We start from the raw sequence: 20,679 nt of genomic DNA on the forward strand, positions 1-20,679 counted from the left end.
TGTGTGTGTGTGTGTGTGTGTGTGTGTGTGTGTGTGTGTGTGTGTGTGTGTGTGTGTGTGTGTGTGCGCGCGCGCACGCGCCGCGTATGAGGAATGTATGGATGAAAAAAATTCACGAGAAAATCTCTCAAATATGTAGAGATGTGCGATTTGACGATATATCGCAAGCATTGTGATTTTCTTTTCTTGAATCGCAATGTGATACGCAATTGAACCTTTATCGCAAAATCGCACCTGCAATTCAAAATCATTCGTCATTTTAGTTAAGTATCTGTGCACCTCGTACGACAATCTGTAATATTTTATACTACCTAATCCAAACTTATACAATATATTTAGAGGTATATTTTAAGTTGCATTATTTTTCTTTTTATATATGATTTTTATATAAATATTTTTATATAGATTCCAGAAGATTACTACACTTCATATTGATTGTCATTAACATGTTAATAAAAAAGGATAATAAAAAAGTAGTTATTTTATGAGAAAAATGTCGATAAATAACTATAATTTATTAAACGTAATTATATACTGCAAATCTTAATAAGTCATTTTTTAAAATGTTAAAAAATTAATAATTTATAAATAAACAAGTTTTGTAAAATGTATCCTATTTTGCACCGCGTAGAAAGCATAATGAGGTTAAATGATGTTTTTAAGAAAACATTTAACTTCATTATATTTTCATTTTTAACTATTTTTTCACACAGTAAAGCTTATGTTTTTTTATAGTGGATATTTCACAGAATATTTTGATATTACGAAGAGAGAGTTGATTTATTTTTAATATATGTAACATTTATTTAAACATTACTGTTCCCATCATGGCCTCTGTCCTCATGATTAAAAAATGCATGACACTTTTCTATGCAAATCTTTACCATTTCTTTCGTATTTCTATTTTGTCATTCCACGTGATAAAAATATCAGTATGAACCGCTCAGAAAAGGGACACAATCTTTACGAGTTAACTTGATATGAAGTTTCTGCCAAATTTACATACACCTGTCTACCTGGACTAATATTAAACGAGGAAACTAACTAACTCGATCTGACAATTATTCATTTCTCGATCACCGATAATTATATTATCAACTCGTAAATAGAAATAAAAGAGTAAATAGAGTAAATAGAAAAAAATAAGTAAATTAAAACGCCTTGACTCAGGTAAATAGATGTATATTGTATATGTATATTGTATATTGTATATGTAAATTTGGCAACAACTTTACTAGTCTAAGTTTTTCATTTTAGTCAATCTTTACTACTCATCTAATAAAGATCAGTCCATACCATGTTCAGTCCATCTTCGGGAAAGAAATGAGAAAAACATGGCACTCAAACTTGCTTAAAACAACATGTCTTATTCCCAGATATACCTTTGTGATTATTACGAAATAATTGATGGTGGAAACCTTACAATTTTTTCAATTACATTGACGAAACATATATCATATATATTTAATTAATCATCAAATTTACACCATATAATAATTTAAATGTTTTGTTGATGTAGCAGTAAAAAATTTACTAAAAATTACAATCAAATATATTGCCACATTTACACGACATTGTTTTGAAGAAGTTTTCGTTATTTTTTTCATATCTCTTTCGTATTTTTATTTTGTCGCTCTCTGTAATAAATATAAGAATCATATAAGCTACAAAGGACTTCCATACATTGCATTCAACATGACATTGTTGAAGCTTTATTGTTTAGAGCAAATTTTGATAACTTTTTTCGTATTTCTTTTATATTTCTATTTCGTCATTGTACGTGATAAATAAAAGTCTGATCAATCATAAGGGAATCAACGTTGCTGAATTTCGTGACTCAACATGTACTAAAGGTCGCTGTAAAATTTACGTCCAACAGGAGATTTACTTTCGCGATTTTGAGTGGCAGTATCACTTCGAGTAAAACATTGCCACTTTTCGCTCATTTTGTATGAGATTCTATTCTAAGAGCCAGTTGCTCCAACTTTTTAGCAAATTATATGATCAAGTCAAATCATCTGTCTGTCTTTGTCTAAGGCGAAGGAAAAACGAAGATGGACATATGATTGGTAATATAATATGAAAATGAATAATTGATAGATATGATATATATATGAAGGGTAACTTACTAAGATTATGAGGCAATTTACTAAGAAGTCAGAACAATCGGTTCTAAAGTCCGTATCAAACTACGGATTAGGGATTGAATTGAAATTTAATCAATCGGAATAAAGAAAACCAACCTCAAATTTAATAAACTTTGCTCTGATTGGTCAAATTTCAATCCAATCCCTAATCCATAGTCTGATATGGACTTAAGAGATTGAAGGATAGTATTCTTCCCTCACGAACACGACGACCTCGTTCGAATCCGAAATGTCGAAAAAGCATTAGACACAAGCCCGTCCCATATGAACTGCGTCGCTATTCTTTCGTCTTATCGCGACACGTGCGGCTTTATCGTCGAAACTTTCCATCGCGTTCTGTCGCGCGAGGACGTCTCGAAAACGAGGTGTCTTAAACCATTATCTCGCGGCAAGCGAACGTCGCGTGTCGCGTATCATAGAGCGCGTTACCGCCGGTCACGTGTCGTCCCCGATCTTGCCGATCTCTCGTCGTCCACGCCGATCGTGACGCGTCGTCAACGGGTAAGGAGACCGTCCGTCCGCCGCTGGGTTCGCCGATTGACCTCGCCGCGCTGCGCCGCGCCGAAATTCAATTCAAGCATCGACGCCGTGGCCGCGAGACGGCCGATAATAAATAGCCGATGTGACGGCCCGGAGGAGAGAGTGCGACATATAAATATCCGCCACGCCGTCACGGAGTTATTGGTGCTCATATCGAATTCCATTGATGTCATCGCTGGGCTTCTATTTCGGAAGGTCGCGCCGTTTAAACCAGACAGTTGCGTACACACACACGCATACACATGTATATACACACGCGCACACACACTCTCTCTCTCCCTTCCCTTTTTTCTCTCTTTCCCTCCCCTTGCACCCTCTCTCTCTCTCTCTCTCTGTGCTTCTTTCTGTAGGTTTGTCGTGTGTCACGGTAGTCGCCGCAATTACGATGATTGCCGGTTGTCCTCGTGCATTTCGCAAAGAATCAACAAGACCTACAGTTGACCCACGCACGACAAATTGCCAATATAAGCGCACTTCGATGAAAAAGTCGAATCACGAAGGAGAGAGATTCCCTCAAAACGTTCGATACTTATCGGTAAACAAATAAACTGATTCAATCTGAGAAAAAGGAGATTAAAGTCTGCTGATGTTCAACCAAAAACATAGAGCCAAGAGGCACGTGTCATAATGCATTATGATAACATTCCAGATAGATTAGGATGATAAAATGTGAATTTGACAACAATTTTAATAGTTGATTCGTAAAGTTTGTATTCTTCACACTGCGAAAATTCTATAGAAAAAAAAGAATTTAATAAAATTTTTTAAAATCATAAGAAAAGAAGCTATAATATCCTCTCTCCGTGCAGTGGTTACAAATATGTGCTTTTATTTTACTACCTCACAGGCAATACACTTATTAAAAAAATTAAATGTAGCAACTCAATCTGATGTTTATTCATTAAACAATCACCGACGACACTATCAGCTCGTAAATAATCACAGACTGTGCTTCAGCGAAAAAAGTTTCAGAAAGGAACAAATAGAAAGAAAAACAAAAGTTCCTTACTTAAAGAACTTACTTAATCAAGAAAATTTGTTAAAAATATAGCCAGAATTTTATAATTGCAATAGTTTTTACTCGTCAAGAAGACTGAAAAAAAGTATAATATTTGAGGTCGAAAACGTAATTGTCATAATTAAAATTAGACGGGAAGTTTAAAAATCTAAAAAATTGATTTTTTAAATTTCGGGCCAGAATACAAATACAAATTAAATTGATTCTAGATGTCAGAATATGATTATTAAAATGAATTATCAAGTAGTTTTAGAGTTATTTTATTCCAAAAGCGCGCTGTTTTCAGTGTTGTTAGTGTACTGGAGGGAGGGAACACAGAAATCAATAATAAAATAACATATTTATGATAGTTCAAAATTATTTTTATCATCGTATCATTATTTTGCATAGAATAAATCGGGCCAAGATAAATGAGCCAAGCTATATGAGCAGATAATTAATAAACGGCGAAAACGTTAAAGTTGCCTCGTTCGTCATCGAGTGCTCCTCATGTTCCTGCACAGTTCGGCAGGACAGCAGTGGCGGCTGATATTTGCACAAACCCCCCTCCCCCTCCAAACCGAACCTCGCGCGTTAATATAAACTGGCGATAGCGCAACTACCTCCGGCGCACAGATAATAATCCGCCACTTTCGCGCGAGGTGTGCTTTCAACGTGCACGGAAATACTCGCGCCATAAGAAATCGAGACGACGTATTTCGGCATCGGACTGGTGAAGGATAGCGCGAACAAGGCGACGGACTTAAGGGGCCGCAGAGGCCCGACAGGATGAAAAATTAAGTCACAATTTTATAAGTATACAACTTATTAAACATATTAATAAGCGAATAAGAGCCGAACGCTGATGTTGAAGCAAATATTTAATTTACCAAATGTTGGAAGGATAATGTTTGATAGCGTAAACGCACGCGCCGGATAAGTTTTCCAGTCTTTTTAAACGTGCGCAGCAAATCAACTTCCCACGTCAAAATTAGGCAAAATACGGGAAATTGCAAAAAGTTGTAAATTGTTACTTGAATGCTTTCTTTATATCGTTTGTTCGGTAGAGAGATCGTTAAACTACCTTGACAATAATACTATTTCTATAATGACACACACACACACACACACACACACACACACACACAGAGATTGTCCCACAACTAGTAGAACACGCGTTAGGGGTAGGTAGGGGGTGTAATTTGGAACTGAAAGTTCCTCTTCCATTTTTGGATCCGACAATTAGTTATATATAACGAGATATTAATTAATTAAATCTGCCAATCCTTTAGCGCCCTGAGTGAGCGCTCAGGGACGTAGGACGCCGTGGACTCCTCAAGGGCCCTGCTTGTCCGTTTTTCTCTCCTTCTTGTACACACACACTAAAATCATTCACGATACTCAACCATCGATATGCAGAAAACATTCAAGTCACGCACGCACTCGAAGGAAACATACCACACATGCCCTCCCCCTCCAACACATAAAGTGCAATCACTCCGCCCACTCGCACTAAAAACATTCAAATTATCCATGCACTTATAACCGCACACAAAAACACTCATACATTACTCCCACACATTGAAAACTTGCTACCCCCTAGCCCCGGTCAGGCAGCCATCCACACACCCACTCACTCACTCATCTATGTTTATTTCTCTATGATACAAAAAAGGGGAGAAAAACAAGCAGAGCCCCTGAGGAGCCCACGGCGTCCTACGGCCCTGAGCGCTCCACACGGGACGCTAAGGGATTGGCAGAATTAATTAATTAATATCTCATTATAACCAATTGTCAGATCCAAAAATGGAAGAGGAATTTTCAGTTCCAAATTTCACCTCCTACCTACCCTTAACGGGTGTTCTACCAGTTGTGGGATACTCTGTATATATGTATATATATATATATATATATATATATATATATATATATATATATATATATATATACAGTTTCGGTATAACTTGGTTTTACAAAAAATATTGCAAAAAATTGTAAATTTATAGAAATATAAACTTTTTTACTGTATGTCTCTTAAGTACATTTTATATCTTGATATAAAAAAAATTAGATTTTATGGTGTATATATTAACATCATTATCCCCATTATATAATTATGTTCTGCAAAAGAATCTTTAACTTCATGCTTTAACGATAATCATCCCCCTGTCTCAACCTCCTGTTAAATCTAAAACCTTTCCAATAATAATTTCTCATTCCCCACCCTCTAAACGGGACTCTAATTGTTAATTCTTGAGTTCCGTTTATTAGAATAAAAATTGGGCAATCATTATTGGAAAAATTTAGATTTGACAAGATAAAGATGTCTAAAGACGTGTACGTGTCAGACCAAAGCGCATACATGTCAGATCTTGGCACATACATTTACACTGTCAAACGGTGGAAATTTAGCAACTAATATCTTACATGCGGTTCTTATTGAGCAAAAACTTTCCTACGTTGATTTTAATGCTGACGAACCGGTTAAGGAATATAATCAGTTAAATTTTATTAGGGTGCGCGCGACACACAGAAAGAGCGTAAGTTCGACTCGCTCATCAATCATCCGTCGCTTTCGCATTATCGCGACAACATGCGAGCGCTTTTCGCAAACCGGTGCTTACGCCGAGACGCAACCACAGCGGAAAATTTCGCCCGCCCCCCTCCAGAGAACTTGCCGGCTGATACACAGACGGTGATGACAAATCCGAAATGGCAGAGGAAAAATACGACGACACTCGGCCGATATTGCTACTCTCTTTCTGCTTCTCTTTCTCTCCCTTCCCCCCCCCTCTCTCTCTCTCTCTCTCTCTCTCTCTCTCTCTCTATGTGCGTATGTGTTTGCGTGTCGTTCACTTACGTTTGATGCGGTCGCTATTTAAGCACATACATGCACGCTTCTTCAAGGACGAAGAGAGAAGCGGTGGCTAATGGAGGTCAGATTTGAGGGGGCAGCTCTTAATTTATATCGCGTGATTTAAAAACTCTTGGATACGGAGCAGCCATGATTTATGCGAGGCAGATACGAATCACGTAGATAGCCGGTTCAGCATCATTACCTGCATCTGACGCTGATCGCGAAATAACCGCGTGTACCGGCGGAAATATTTATAGAGCGTACGCGGGGGAAAGGATAGGGACAAAGGAGGGGGTCGAATCGACGGGGAGAGATGAACGCCCGTTGATTTTACGAAAGCTGTTAACTCCGCATAAAGAGAATATTACAATTATTTTTTCATATAAATTCCTGCCAATTTTACTCTGCTCCTAATAATACAGGTATAGACTGTCAGTAAGATCCATCTTACTAAAAACCATAGTAAATTTCGCCGAAAATATTTCAAATTTTTTAATAACACACGTCAATTCCTAAGATATAAATAGCACATATGAAATGAAAGAACAGTCAATTACTGCAAAATATCAATTTAATGTTTCTTGTACTGCAAAAATAGATTAATAGGACCTATCTTGCTAAGAAATATAGCAAATTTTACTAGTAAGAAATATAGCAAATTTTACTAGAAACAAATTTATGTACACATTCTTGACAAATTTCCTAGTATCACATTTTAGTTCCTACGAAAATATAAGTAGGAGATAAAATGAAAAGATAATCAATTGGAATTGCAAAAAGTATCGATCTCCATTTCTTGGTTATAAAGTTCTACAGAAATTTTTATGGTAAAATTTTACAGAAGCGTAAAACTATCAAAGGAGTCTAAAAATGGTTCGTTTGTAATTTCTTCGAAAAATTATTTAAGCACGTAACGGTGCATTTGATACTTTTATGATTAACGTTCAATAAAAAATTAAAGGAACAAGTAAACATATTCTCCCTTGCATCATGTACTTTCTCAAAAACCCGTTATTTTGACAGCCATGACAGAACTGGAATTATCGATAATTTGTTAATTACCGATGATTTATTGTTAAGTCGAAGATTTATCAATCAACTAATAATTACAATGGTTCGCCACTTATCGATTTATCGCTGCATTGTATTATTTTCCAACTTTTATCGCCTCACTGTTAATTTTAGCACCGGTGTAAGACGTCGCACTGCCGACCGCGCGCCATTGTCGCAATTATTCTGATTGACCCTGAGCCTCTATTCTGTACATATCTACCGACAACTGTCGGTTCGGTACGCCAACGACGTCTGTCGTTAGTATTTGTCATAATTATAGATAATTTTAGATAATGAATTATGAAAAGTAAGAATTTTCTTATACAAAATTGAATTAAGATGAAAGAGAGATTAAAAAATTGAAAACGGTAAAGTGCATTCAACGACTGAGCAAATATTTTAATCAAACTAGTCTGCAACATCTTGTCGTTATCAATGGTAATGATAAACGATTAACGATGCTTGTTGTTTACAAACGACATTTTTAACGAGATATCTTATATATACGTGACGATAATATAACGATATTATTTCTGAAAGACAATCCCATAAGGTTGTATAAGTCAGTCAAGCAAGAAGTTACAAAAAGGGTTAGTTTACTTCCAATATTTATGTAATCTTTTGCGTATAATCTTCAATTTTTTAACTTCCTTTTTTTATTTCGATTTTTATAAAAACTATTATTCTACATGGTTTTTATTATCTGAAATTATTCATAATTATTACTGTACCGTATCGTGTCGACAAGTCATCGAAATGTATATACTGTATCGAAATGTATATACTGAAAAAAAGCAGTTGGACGGACGAAATCGGCGATCATCCGTCCCTTCAAAAAAAGATTGTATCTATTGAACAAATTATGCGTTAGTGCAACAATAAGTTGCGTTAATGTAGCTATTGACCGAATCGCAATCATTGAATACAATTGATAACTCATCACAGCAACCATATAATTTCTTTAATCGACTGAACGTTTTTTTGCTTCAACGATTTTTGTTTTTTCAAGCAAAGCCTCATTAACTCGACCACGTTTTTTCCAGTGTACAGAACAGCGACTGGCGTCGTAAACGTGAATACGTTGCGAGCACGGTGTCTCGAATCTGTCGAAACACGATGTATTCACGTGAAGCCACGCGTGAGCGAAACGTCTGACCGAGTGTGACACGGTGTCGTCGCAGACGAGAATTTACATTCCACGGACGGGAAGTGTCGGCGCGCAATTACGTTGGTCGTCCACTAACGTTTAACATGATTGTCGCGCTTTTTTCCGCGCTCGAACGGAAAAACGACTTCGGAATGTGCGATTGATGAAATTTTGTATCGCATATGCGATCTTTTCTAAGATTTTGCAATGAATACGATATATAACATCACAATTTTGATATCGCAAATATGATTTTAAATCACCCGAATTTTTTATCGCAAATGCAATTTTGAGTTGCGCGCGATTTTTAATCACAAGGGAATGTAGGGTTGCATTCCAAAACGTTTTTTTTAAGGAAAATTTTCAATACCTATACCACGTTACATATACTAGAGAGTATCGAGTAAAATTTCCTCAAAAGAGGCGTTTTGGAACGCAACTTAGGATATGATGGGAACCGTAATATTTAAATAAATGTTAAACATATTGAAAATAAATAAATAAACACACTCTCTCTCTCTCTCTCTCTCTCTTCGTATTACATCAAAATAATTCTGTAAAATATTCACTATAAACACAAGTTTTGTGAAAGAATAGTTAAAAATGAAAGCATAATAAAGTTAAATGTTTTTTTTTTAAATATCACTTAACCTCATGTTTTCTATGTGGGTGAAGATGTATTATTGCACGTTTAATTCATAATTATAATTATTTATTGACAACATTTTCCTCATAAAACAATAAGACTACTTCTTTTATTAAAGTGTTAATGACAAAAAATATTAAGTGCAGCAATCTTTGGTAATCTTCTGAAATATATATAAAAGATATATATAAAAACTATATATAAAAAGAAATAATACAACTTGACATTCTAAGTTTGTAATAGCATGATCCTAGCATGCCTCTAAATGTATAAGTTTGTATCAGATAGTATAAAATATTACAAATCGTCGCGCGATGTTTGCACAAATACTTACCCAAAATGACGAGTGATTTTGAATTACAGACATGATTTTGCAATAAAAAATGATTTTGCAATAAAATCGCAATCGTCCTTACATTGAGAGAAAAAATTAGTTGGAATAACTATAATCTCACTATATTTTATAGTTCGTTTTGGCCTCAAACATATATTTATAGTTCATCTAAACATGAAGATATAATAGAATGAACACAGATTTATAGTCATCATCTTATTACTCTATATATATGGTAAAGCACCTTTTGGGAATATAGTTATATGTACCTATATTTGCCAAATATTCCAATTATATTGACTACATAAAATAGTTAATTTCTCTTACCATTCAATATTTGCCACCTTACCATATTTTTTATTTCAAATAATTATAATTCTTGGTAAAAATTTTACACAGGTCAGTTATACTATACTTATATTGTAAATATTACAAATATTATGGTAACATTTACTATAAAAATTATATTCCTAACTATATTTTTACTATGCCATTATAGTTCCAAATATCGTACATTTTTCTCTCAGTGTACTTCGGAATAGACTTCCGCAAAAGAAAAGAGAAAAAGGGAGAGGAAAGGGGAAACTAGGGACAGTTTTCGCACAGGTGGAGACGTACGACCGCACGCATACGCTTGTAATTCATGCGTTTCTTAACATGTCCAATTGAAACGCTCGCGGCGTCGCGTGCACGCTCGCGTTCACACAAGCACGTGTGACGTTTCGCTCGCGCGCTGTTATATCCTTTCCCGAGTGCCGACAAGTGTCATTAATTTGCGCGGATTATTTCTTCCGACGAACCGTCGTAGTGCCGTCGCACGGAATCCGCAATTGGAAGAATCGCGAAAGGCAGCCACACGGAACGAGGTGCGACCTACCGTCAGTTTTTGTTTACGCATTTCGGTAATGATCAGCAATTATTTAACCGGGGAAAAAACAAATTAGAGAAAAGAAATGAAGTAGCGAGAGAATAGGAAACACAAGAAATGCTAATTTAAATAAGCCCCAAAACAACTTTGTAATAAAAATTCCCAAACCAATTTTATAAAACAATAAAATCAAAACGATTTTATAAAAAAATGCATACGTAAAAAAGCTAATTAATAAGTAACAGGTTTTCAGTAACTTGCTATACTGAAAAAAAGATTACGACGATTTGGTAATAATTATCCAGCCTGTGTTATAGGTATTAAATTTTAGTACCTATAACACAAGTTGGACAATTATTACCAAACCATCGTAATTTTTTTTTTCAATGTACTTAGACGATCTGGTGCGCTCACCAGATAGTTTCGTATCAGACTCAAAGTAAAGTCTGTCTTGCTAAGAAACATAGTAAATTTCGCTAAAAGCGAAGCAGATTTCGCTAGAAACATAACAAGTATCTTGTTGGAATCACGGTGCACTGTTGACCAATTCTCTTGATTTAACAGTAACTTTTCCCGCACTGAGGGAAATGTCTGATGATACTAATCAGAATTCTATTTAGGTTTACCAAACAATATGGTGAATAATCGTGTAACAAGATATTTAGTCAATGATATCAAACTATCTGGTGAGCGCATTGTCTAAATAGCATTACAGTAATGCTTAAATACGTTTACCAAACCGTCTGGTACAGCATACAATTCATTTGGTGAATGTTATTAATAGTTGTGGAGTAATGTTAGACTTCTTACCTAAAATCTAACTATATTATATATAATTTTCATATACTTACTGTATATAATCTTCATATATTTACTTCTAAATTCATCGACATATTTTAAGAAATTTCATTGTTCCAAATATTTCACGGTTTCAGCGTTTATTTTTTTATAGCACGGACGTCTTTACAAATTAGATGAAAAAGGAAACGTCGCAGCGAGTAACAATTAACTATCGCGTCAATAGGATTACACGACAATTTCCCAAAACTAAATGGAAAAATGTTGGTAACAACAAAAACCTCTAGGCAACACAATTTTAATTTCTGCGGATTAGTGACAGTTTGTTATTTGACAAATACACATATGTCAAAACGACTTTGCAAAATTCATGAATTTGCTACTTCAACAGTATCACTAATCCGCTAAAATTAAAATTGTTGCCTAGGAGTTTTTGTTGGTACCACCATTTTCCCATCTAGTTTTCAGGAAAATGTCATGTAACCGTCAATAATATCACACATCAGAGAGAATTACCAAACTCTAGATGTCTACAAATAAATGTCTCGGTATTGACTACCAGATGCGTCGAAGCATCATAATCAGAATATGTAAACCATATATCACGTATAAATTCACCATATTACTTTCATAAGACGAGTATAGTGTCATTCACCAAGTCATTTCTCTCAGTGTAGAAAGGAATTTGCGTTTTTACATTTTTATTTTAATTGCACATAAGAATCGAGCCAATGTCTTACACGGAGAGAAATTTATAGTAAAAATTACTGTAGAATTTTGTAATCGAAGAATAGATCGACATTTTTCTGCAATAATTGATTATCCTTTCGTTTCATATTTTTTTTTTGCTACTTATATTTGCCATATTAACGCAAAATAGATCTTATCAGCAGTTCCTGCATTATCAGAAATATGGTAAGGTAAAAGTATCAATACCCAGACATGCGCCTAATCCTGGACATTCTTATTGTTTTGGTCTTAAAATATAAATATTTAAACTTTCAATATAAAATATATATATACAAATATTGAATGTATACAATGTATGCATTCTATGTTAAAAAGAAATTTTAAATATTCATATTTAAATAACAAAATAATAAGGGGTATCTAGGATTAAGTACGTGTCCGGGAATTGGTACTTTTACCTTAAAAGCGGCAAGAATTTATATGAAAAAGAAAACAACTATAATATTCTCTCTGTGCAATATTATTAAAATTAATATATATGCATTGTTCTAATATTAGTTCGAGCACTAGTTTCAATAACACTGCTACTGAACCAAGAGCATTTATTCCAACAGCAGCGCGCTGTTGACCAACTCGATCGCTACAGCGATATATTTTTTTCCGTGTAGAGTCTCAGTTTTTCTACGAATATGCTCGTTGAATATTCCCGGGGAAGGGTATCAGCGGTTTGTTTACTGGAATATTGAAACCACTGACGCCTTTCTCAGATACTATTGACGTATTGTCGCGTCATCGAGAAATAATTTATTTGCGCAGAACGCAAAAAGTGTTGGCGCGAAAGTCGCCACTGTGCCGAAAAGAATGTAACGAACTCTTATCGACAAAGCGCGCAGATAAAACCTAACCGAAATACCTACCTAAAGTACATACGCGGCTCCCCGGCACTTAATCTCACTCGCGAGATCCCGTCCAGGTCGCGGTTGGTTTCCATGACGCAGGCACTCGCCCAGCTTACGTCAGTAACCATGGTCGTCTTCGGCGGCACGTATCACGCGGCGACGTAGGTGTCGTTGGCATGACCGATATCGGCTACTGTGGCCAGATGAGACGACGACGTCTCGAAGAAGACGGTTTATCTGTCCCCGAACGCGCAATTTCGAAGCTTACACGGTAAGGTCACGATATGTCGACCCGTGCAGGACAGCCGAACGGAGCTAATATACAGAGTCGATTTATGGTCAACTATTGACCGGCTTTCAATTGTGGGTCATTATCAACAATCACGGCCCGCGGTTGCGAGTCATTATCGACAACTAATTGGAAAAGTCCATTCGTTACCTTTGTTTTTTCTTCTTTTTAAGTGGAATGTTACGTTTTTATGTTTATTTTCTGATAAAAATGATAAGACTCGTCATAACTAAGTTCAATGATCTTGAAGCATCTTTCGTCAAATTTTTCTACTCCTCTTAACAGCTGCTATCAAAAAAATAAACACAAAACATAGCGCTCCATTTGAAAAAACAAAAGTGACCTTCAGATCTTCCAAGCTATCCTACTGAGAAAGAAGCGTTACCGTCGAGAATATCATAGTTGTCTTTTTTCATGTATATTCTTTGCAATTTTACTACACGGAAAGAATGATATGATGCACATAAACAGAAATATTTAGTCGTAAACAACATAGCACTCTAATTTGCATCACCCTAATTATTTTTATGTAATAGTAATGTAAATGGTTGATATGACTCAGTTACTTTATTGTACACCAATGTAATTGCGCGTGATTTGGTAACCAGATATCAGTTGGACATTTATCGTGAATATATTCTGATTGCAACGACCGCATAATTAATTGTTCGATATTTTATTAATGAAACTAGTTGGCACAAAAAATTTACATTACTGTATGATATAAATTTAATAATTAATTTAACGCAACATACTTCATAAATATAATTTAAAAAATTGTAAAGTTCTCCCATCATTATTTATCTCACGTCATGATAATCATGAAAATCTATTTAGGTAATAGTGCAGGAATAATATTAAAAAATTTACTATGTTTTTAGTAAAATTTACTATGTTCCTTAGCAAAATAGATAGTAAGATGTACTGTCAGTAATCTTGGTAAGCAGTAAATTTCACCAAAAACATAGTAAATTTTTTATAATGCTATTTCTGCACCATTATCTAAATAGACTCTATAAATATGTATCTTACTAAGGAACATAGTAAACTTCAGAAACATAATAAAATTTTTAGTAAGGCACGCGTCAGTCTCAAAATATAAATAGCACATATAAAACCAAAAGATAATAAATAAATTGAAAATAATCAATTATTACTGCACGCAAACTGAATTTATTCTTCAGTCATAACATTCTATAGTAGTCTTTACTATAAAATTCTCCCTCCGTATATCATGTAATTCCTGCTAAATAATTTTTTTCCTGCTTTCATATTTCGAAGATATAAAAGATGGTAAAGTTATCGTCTCACCCTATGTATGCTCATACACGTCGAAGCATACGATCAGAGAATATAAATTGGAACAGCCTGTCAAAATTGAATTATGATGCTGTTTTGTGCTATAACAGGTGGCAGAGATTATATTCCTCGCAACGCGACTCCCTCTTCGTTTCATTTCTGTTTACTCGAGTCAAACAATTAAAATTGCGCTTTTAATTGCAGATTTATCTTTGGCTCAAGAGGAAATCGATCGACTTTTCGATATATCGTAAAATTAATCGCTAACGAGATCGAGCCCTCATCGGCAGCAGAACAGTGTCAGTTTTCAAATGCAATTTTCTGTGGATCGCTATGACTTCTCCACGCGGAACTATCGACGGGCGGCAAATCCCTTTGACGGGGACCGTAGGCCGCTGACAATATTACGTCACTCCCTTTTATTGGAGCGCGCCGCCATTCTCGGGTGGAGAGGTGTCGAGTGCGCGGCATGAACGCGCTACAATGTTGTTACACGCGCGCCCTCTGTCGGCATTCAAGTACCGCACACCGCTCCTGATAACTCTCAACTTCGCACGTTCGTATCTCGATGAAAAATCAACGTAGAAACGTGAAACAATCACCATTCTTTCCGGCATCTCGCGTAGTACACGTTTGGGTTGATCACATGTGCTCTTGTCATAACACGAGCCCACATGTACTTCATGACATACACACACACATACGGTTGTAAAAAAAATATTTGTCAAATAAGAAAGCTGAACGTGTTGCAAGTTTTTTTTGTTGCGCGGAATACGAATTCGCATGTATTTTGCCGACGGGCCGAGCTCGCCGAATCGTTGATTCCGACGAACGCCCGCGGAGGAAAAAGCTCCAGACCGTGTAAAAATGGAAAAATAACAGTGAAAAATAATAACTGTTCCCGTAGAGAATAACATTCTATAAAAATGGAGATTGCACGGTTTTTTTCGAGCACCTCCTCCTCCTCCTCCCCTACCCCTCTGTTCGGCCATGGGAATTTCGAAGGCTTGTTACCGCGCTGTCGGAACGTAAATTGAAATTCTGTTGAAGCAAGGTGATAATCGGACGTGCTTTGAATTGAACGAAGATCAAGACTCGACTATATGCGTGTGCACGCGTACGTGTGTACGTGGCGCGACACGTGGCTTCTTAGAGATACTAATTAATCTCGTCGCTTATAATTCCGCGAGTATCAGTCTGGCTTTGGGAAGCGGCATTTTTTTCAGCTTGCGACCTCTGACACCTGAGTGCGATGTGCTCCCTGGCGTGCTATATTTTCACAAGAGCGCGGCGTTAACCGACGCAGGTGGCTCGGACGTGTAACCCTGTGCTCGCGCATGAATGTCCACCTACACGCGTAGACACACGTGGATGACGCGCGAATAAATCCGTACAGATCGATTGGCAGTGTCAATGGCCGGTACGCGATAGCTCGTATCATCGAGATGCGAAACGGCATTTCGTCGAAGCACACGATGAAAGAATCAGGACGGCCTGACGCGCCCGAGAGGAATTTTTGTGAAAATTGCTTCACCATGAACAAATACGGGCAGACGAATTCAAAATTTGCGTGCGAGATCGTCCTGATAAAAAATAACATCTGCGAGAGATGGATATATTTTCGTCAGAACAGTGGTTATTTCTATCCATTATTTTTATTAAAATATAAGATAATGAAGAAAAATAAAATTATATATACACTTGTACGAAGCCGTTGAAAATTCACTTTACAACCTTTTCCTTAAACATTAGAAAATGTCTAAAAAATCGTGTGAATCGTTACCCTATACATATATACATGATATATGAAATAACATAAAGTGAAGAAAAGAGAACGAGATAAACTATATGAAAATTAAAGAAAGCAATAAAAATAAAATAATTATACACTGTGAGAAAAAAATATCTAAAAAATAAATAAAACGATGAGTACCAATAATATATTTATTTTTACACTGATGTAAAATATTTTTCAACTAAGAAAATACACATTTTTTAAGATCTTACCTTTGCATAAAAGCAATTTTTCTATTGAAATAAAAGAATTTAGATTTAAGTAAATATTTTATTGATACCCACCAAATAAATATTTTTTTATTTTTCAAGTGTTTTTCTCAGTATATATAAATAAAAGAATAAATAATAGAACAATAAAATAAGTGATATAAAAACAAGCAGTGAAGAGCAATATACAAAAACGAGGAGAGCATAATATAAATGATATAAAAAAATATAAAGAAAGTAAAATAAAATAATATAATAAAAGGAAACAATAAAAAATAACAATGGAGAGAATACAAATGTGCGCGCACATGCGTCACTCCATTATGAAATTCCCGAAACCCGAACACTGAATGCAATAATGACTCCTCGATCAAGTACACGCCCGTCGGTTCAACGTGTAAGTGTGTGCATGTGTGTGTGTATATGTGTTTAATTGACGCCTGCCGATAGAATAGGCCGTCAGTTTCTATCTTATCTCCGGCGCGGCCATGAATCTTTTGGTGGTATTCCCCCTTTTCAAGAGGATACAAATAAAGCGTATCTATGTAAGTCTAATTATCAGGGGAACGCGAATACGGAGGAGCGCGGCTGGGTGCTAAGGGGAGAGGGGGCGGGGGAAGAATACGCATCCATCCAAGCAGCGGGACACCTGTGTACTCATGATAACGAACATCGTGACTCCACGTGTAACACGCGAGATCTACAGATCGCGTGACGTGCGATTCGCCGTCTGCGAAACTCAGCGAGAGCCATGAATGAAGCACGGCATCTCGTTACGTCTCCGATTGTACCCGAAATTCGAGGAAGAAACCTCTCGCGACTCATGCACACGTTCGTCGCAATCAGATGTGACTTTTGGGAAATTATAACGACTTATCTCGAGACTCATTAATTACAAATAAGAGAATGAGAAAAAGAGAGAGAAAACGAGAGAGAGAGAAAAAGAGAGAAAGAAACTCGAACAAACTTGTAATTTGCTCATTGGAACGTTCATGGGAATCTCTATAGACGATTGATAGTTCGAAGTTTGTTGGAAACTTCTACAATGGGGCGATTTAAAATGACTGCGCAATTTCTTCCAGGGCGAATTATTCTTCTAAATAAGTTTATCTAAATTTCTTCTTTCTTTAGTGTTCTTCTCGTCGAAAAATTTTGAAAAGTAGAATACAAAATATCTAATTCGGACTTCGAAAATGGTTTATGAGTTGTGAGAAAAAATATCTAAAAGATAAAAAATATTTATTCAGTGAGAGAGAGAGAAAGAGAGAGAGAGAGAGAGAGAGAGAAAAGAGAGAGAGAGAGAGAGAGAGAGAGAGAGAGAGAGAGAGAGAGAGAGCACTAACAACATATTTATACTTAAACCTTTTATTTAAATAAAAATTTCAATGAAAAATTTAAATAAAAATTTATATAGAATGGACAACTCTGCTTTCATGAAAGAAGCTAAGGTTTTAAAGAAATGTATTTTCTTATTTGAAAAATATTTTATAATCCTGTAAGTAAATACACGTTATTAGTACCAAATAAATATATATTTATCTCTTAGATTTGTTTTCTCTCGAGAGATGTGGCCTTCCCAAGATCATTTTCAATTTTATTTAATTTGCATGTCACAAGTCGAAAAAAATGCAACAGTTTAAATAAATGAAGATAAATCCGATATTTTACCGCGAAACATTTCCGGATATATCACTGGGATCAAATTCCCGGCGCGGCTATCAATGTCAATTTCTTTTTTTTACTTTCTACCATTTACCATCGCGAAGGTAAGGTTCACCTTGCGCGAAATCATCATTTATCATCGCGTCCGTCCGCGCATGAATTACGAAATGAGTAACGATGACGACGACGACGACGACGACGATAGCGACGACTTTGTTGTTCTCTCATCGCAGTACAACTCGACCAGCCAAGCCGCCTCTGTTTTGCACACGTGCACGTGACATTGTAAATGGCGTAATGACTTGTACTTCACTTCATACTGATTTCTATACACGTGACGAATGACGCCAGCGATCGCCACAGCGAACACGTTTCGACGCACCGTGACTCCGCCGTTTACGCGGGGAACACACACGCGGTGCGTTCCTGGAAAAATTTGCGTACATCCCTGTGCTCTCTCTTTCCTCTTATTCATCCTCGCGAATATCGCGCGCACCGACGCGCGATCGGCTGCAAATCGAGCGCGAATCGTCGGGACGCGCCGCGCACATGTAATGTTTCCCAAAAAATATTTACATTCTCTTTCTCATAGTTTTAATATTTATTCGATCCGTGCGCTATATATATATATATATATTTTTTTTTTTGCAATTTCGCTGCGCACCCGTGCTCAGTGCTATATTTTTCGAACAGAGAAGAGCAGAGAGGGAGTATTGATGACAAGGACGACCTCCAACTTTCCCCTCGATTTCTCGGAAAATTAACTTTTTGCTTGTGTCATTGAGATGATACGTGAGCTAACGATTACGGCCGATTACACCACTATCGCGCTGAACGAACTTTCTCATCGAGTAAGTTCCCCTTCCCCGCCCCCACATATCTTTCTCTCTCTTTCTCCCTCCTCCTCTCCCCCTCTCTCTCTCTCTGTTTTATAAGCACACAACTACAATTCTTGGAAAGAAGCAACAAATCGTTCGGACAGAACTCGCTCAATCAAGACCGAAGCGTAATCAACTTTCGCCTTTTAAAGCTCAGTCATACATCGTTCACGTGCGCGCACACACACATATGTATACACACTTACCTCTCGTATTTCACCTGCATCGAGTTATCCTCCCAGTAAGTCTGCTTGACGAGCGATTGACAATCCATCATCTTGCCGCATAGAACGGCGGTGGTACCGCTGCCGGAGTCTTGCGACGATCACTTCCGCGCCCGCTCCTCCTCCTCCTCCTCCTCTCTTCTCTTCACTGGCACCGGCGTTCTCCTCTCGTCGCAGCGCTGGTTCACGATTACGCGCGTGTCTCCCGAGATCTCGGCGTGGCGATCTTCCACAAAATCGCTCCGCGACTTTCCACGCGCAAGTTGTCACGACCAACTAACGTTAGCGCGAGCACGCGTCACGTGACAGCTCACGGGAGACGAGAAGACTGCTTCCTTCTTGGGTTCTGCTCGCCTCACGACAGCGGGCGCCGATTACTCTCCGTAAGAGAGAGAGAGAGAGAGGGAGAGGTATAGCGAGTCCAACCAACCGAGCGCACAACGACTATACCGGTGATCGTCGTTGAATCCTCTCGTGCGTAACGACGCTTGCTCGATCGATCGCGCCGGCGAGACGCGCGTAGAAAGAACCGGCCGAAAAAACGGACCGCTGAGACGCACGCACAAATATATGTGCGTATATAACGATATGATACGTCACCACACGACACGAGGCAATGCGAGACACGGCGGACAGGACTAGGTTAGTCGCGCGCGCGTTCACGGGCTCACTGACACAATCACGAGGAGACGACGGCCGTTCGCTCGGTAATTCGTCCACGACACTTCGCCCGACTCCGCTCGAGTGCAATCCCACGGCGCGCGATGTCCGTGCTGGCGCCCTCTTTCTCCTGCCTCCCACCTTCCCGCGCGCGCTCGTTCGCTCACGCGCTCTCTCTCTCTCTCTCTCTCTCTCTCTCTTTCTTTCTCGCGCTCCTACTCCACCTCTCTGTCCCTCTCGCCGCGCGGCGCACTGCCGTGCGAACGCGAGGTGCACGAGCGAGCCGCACCGCTCACTGATTCACGCCTGCCGGCCGCCTCGTTTTGCGAACGATAGGATCGAAGATTCTCATGAGTGTATATCCGTCTCCCTCGACCAACAAGTCGTCCGATATGCTTTCTGTATCTCTGTATTTTTCTCTCTCTTTTTGATTGTTCAGCAACTTTGTTGCAGAGTCTTTGGCATCCTCCGCAGAATAAAATGACTCTATGACTACTTTTCCAAACGTGTTAGTTCTCTTTAACGAATTTCTCTCCCGTACGCAAATATCTCTTTTCCGATTTCACATAATTACCATTCAAACGAGAAAAATATATAGGTGAAAATTTTCAACCACTTATCACGACGATTTCCAATAGACTCACCTCTCTCTCTCTCTCTCTCTCTCTCTCTCTCTCTCTCTCTCTC

At 37.5% G+C, this 20,679-nt stretch overlaps 1 protein-coding gene across 1 annotated transcript in view; it reads right to left on the reverse strand.

Moving 5' to 3' along the window:
• Positions 1-20,312, reverse strand: part of LOC116853978 (hairy/enhancer-of-split related with YRPW motif protein 1-like) — a 100,475-nt gene extending 80,163 nt beyond the window's left edge. The window contains exon 1 of the mRNA XM_032835394.1: positions 19,315-20,312. Coding sequence (XP_032691285.1) covers positions 19,315-19,385 — 71 coding nt within the window. The 5' untranslated portion in view covers positions 19,386-20,312. The remainder of the gene's footprint in view (positions 1-19,314) is intronic.
• Positions 20,313-20,679: the final 367 nt, after the last annotated feature.

The sequence above is a fragment of the Odontomachus brunneus genome, unplaced genomic scaffold, assembly GCF_010583005.1.
Source record: "Odontomachus brunneus isolate Ranch 3 - 2012 unplaced genomic scaffold, Obru_v1 Obru_scaffold_001, whole genome shotgun sequence".
Taxonomy (NCBI): Eukaryota; Metazoa; Arthropoda; class Insecta; order Hymenoptera; family Formicidae; genus Odontomachus; species Odontomachus brunneus.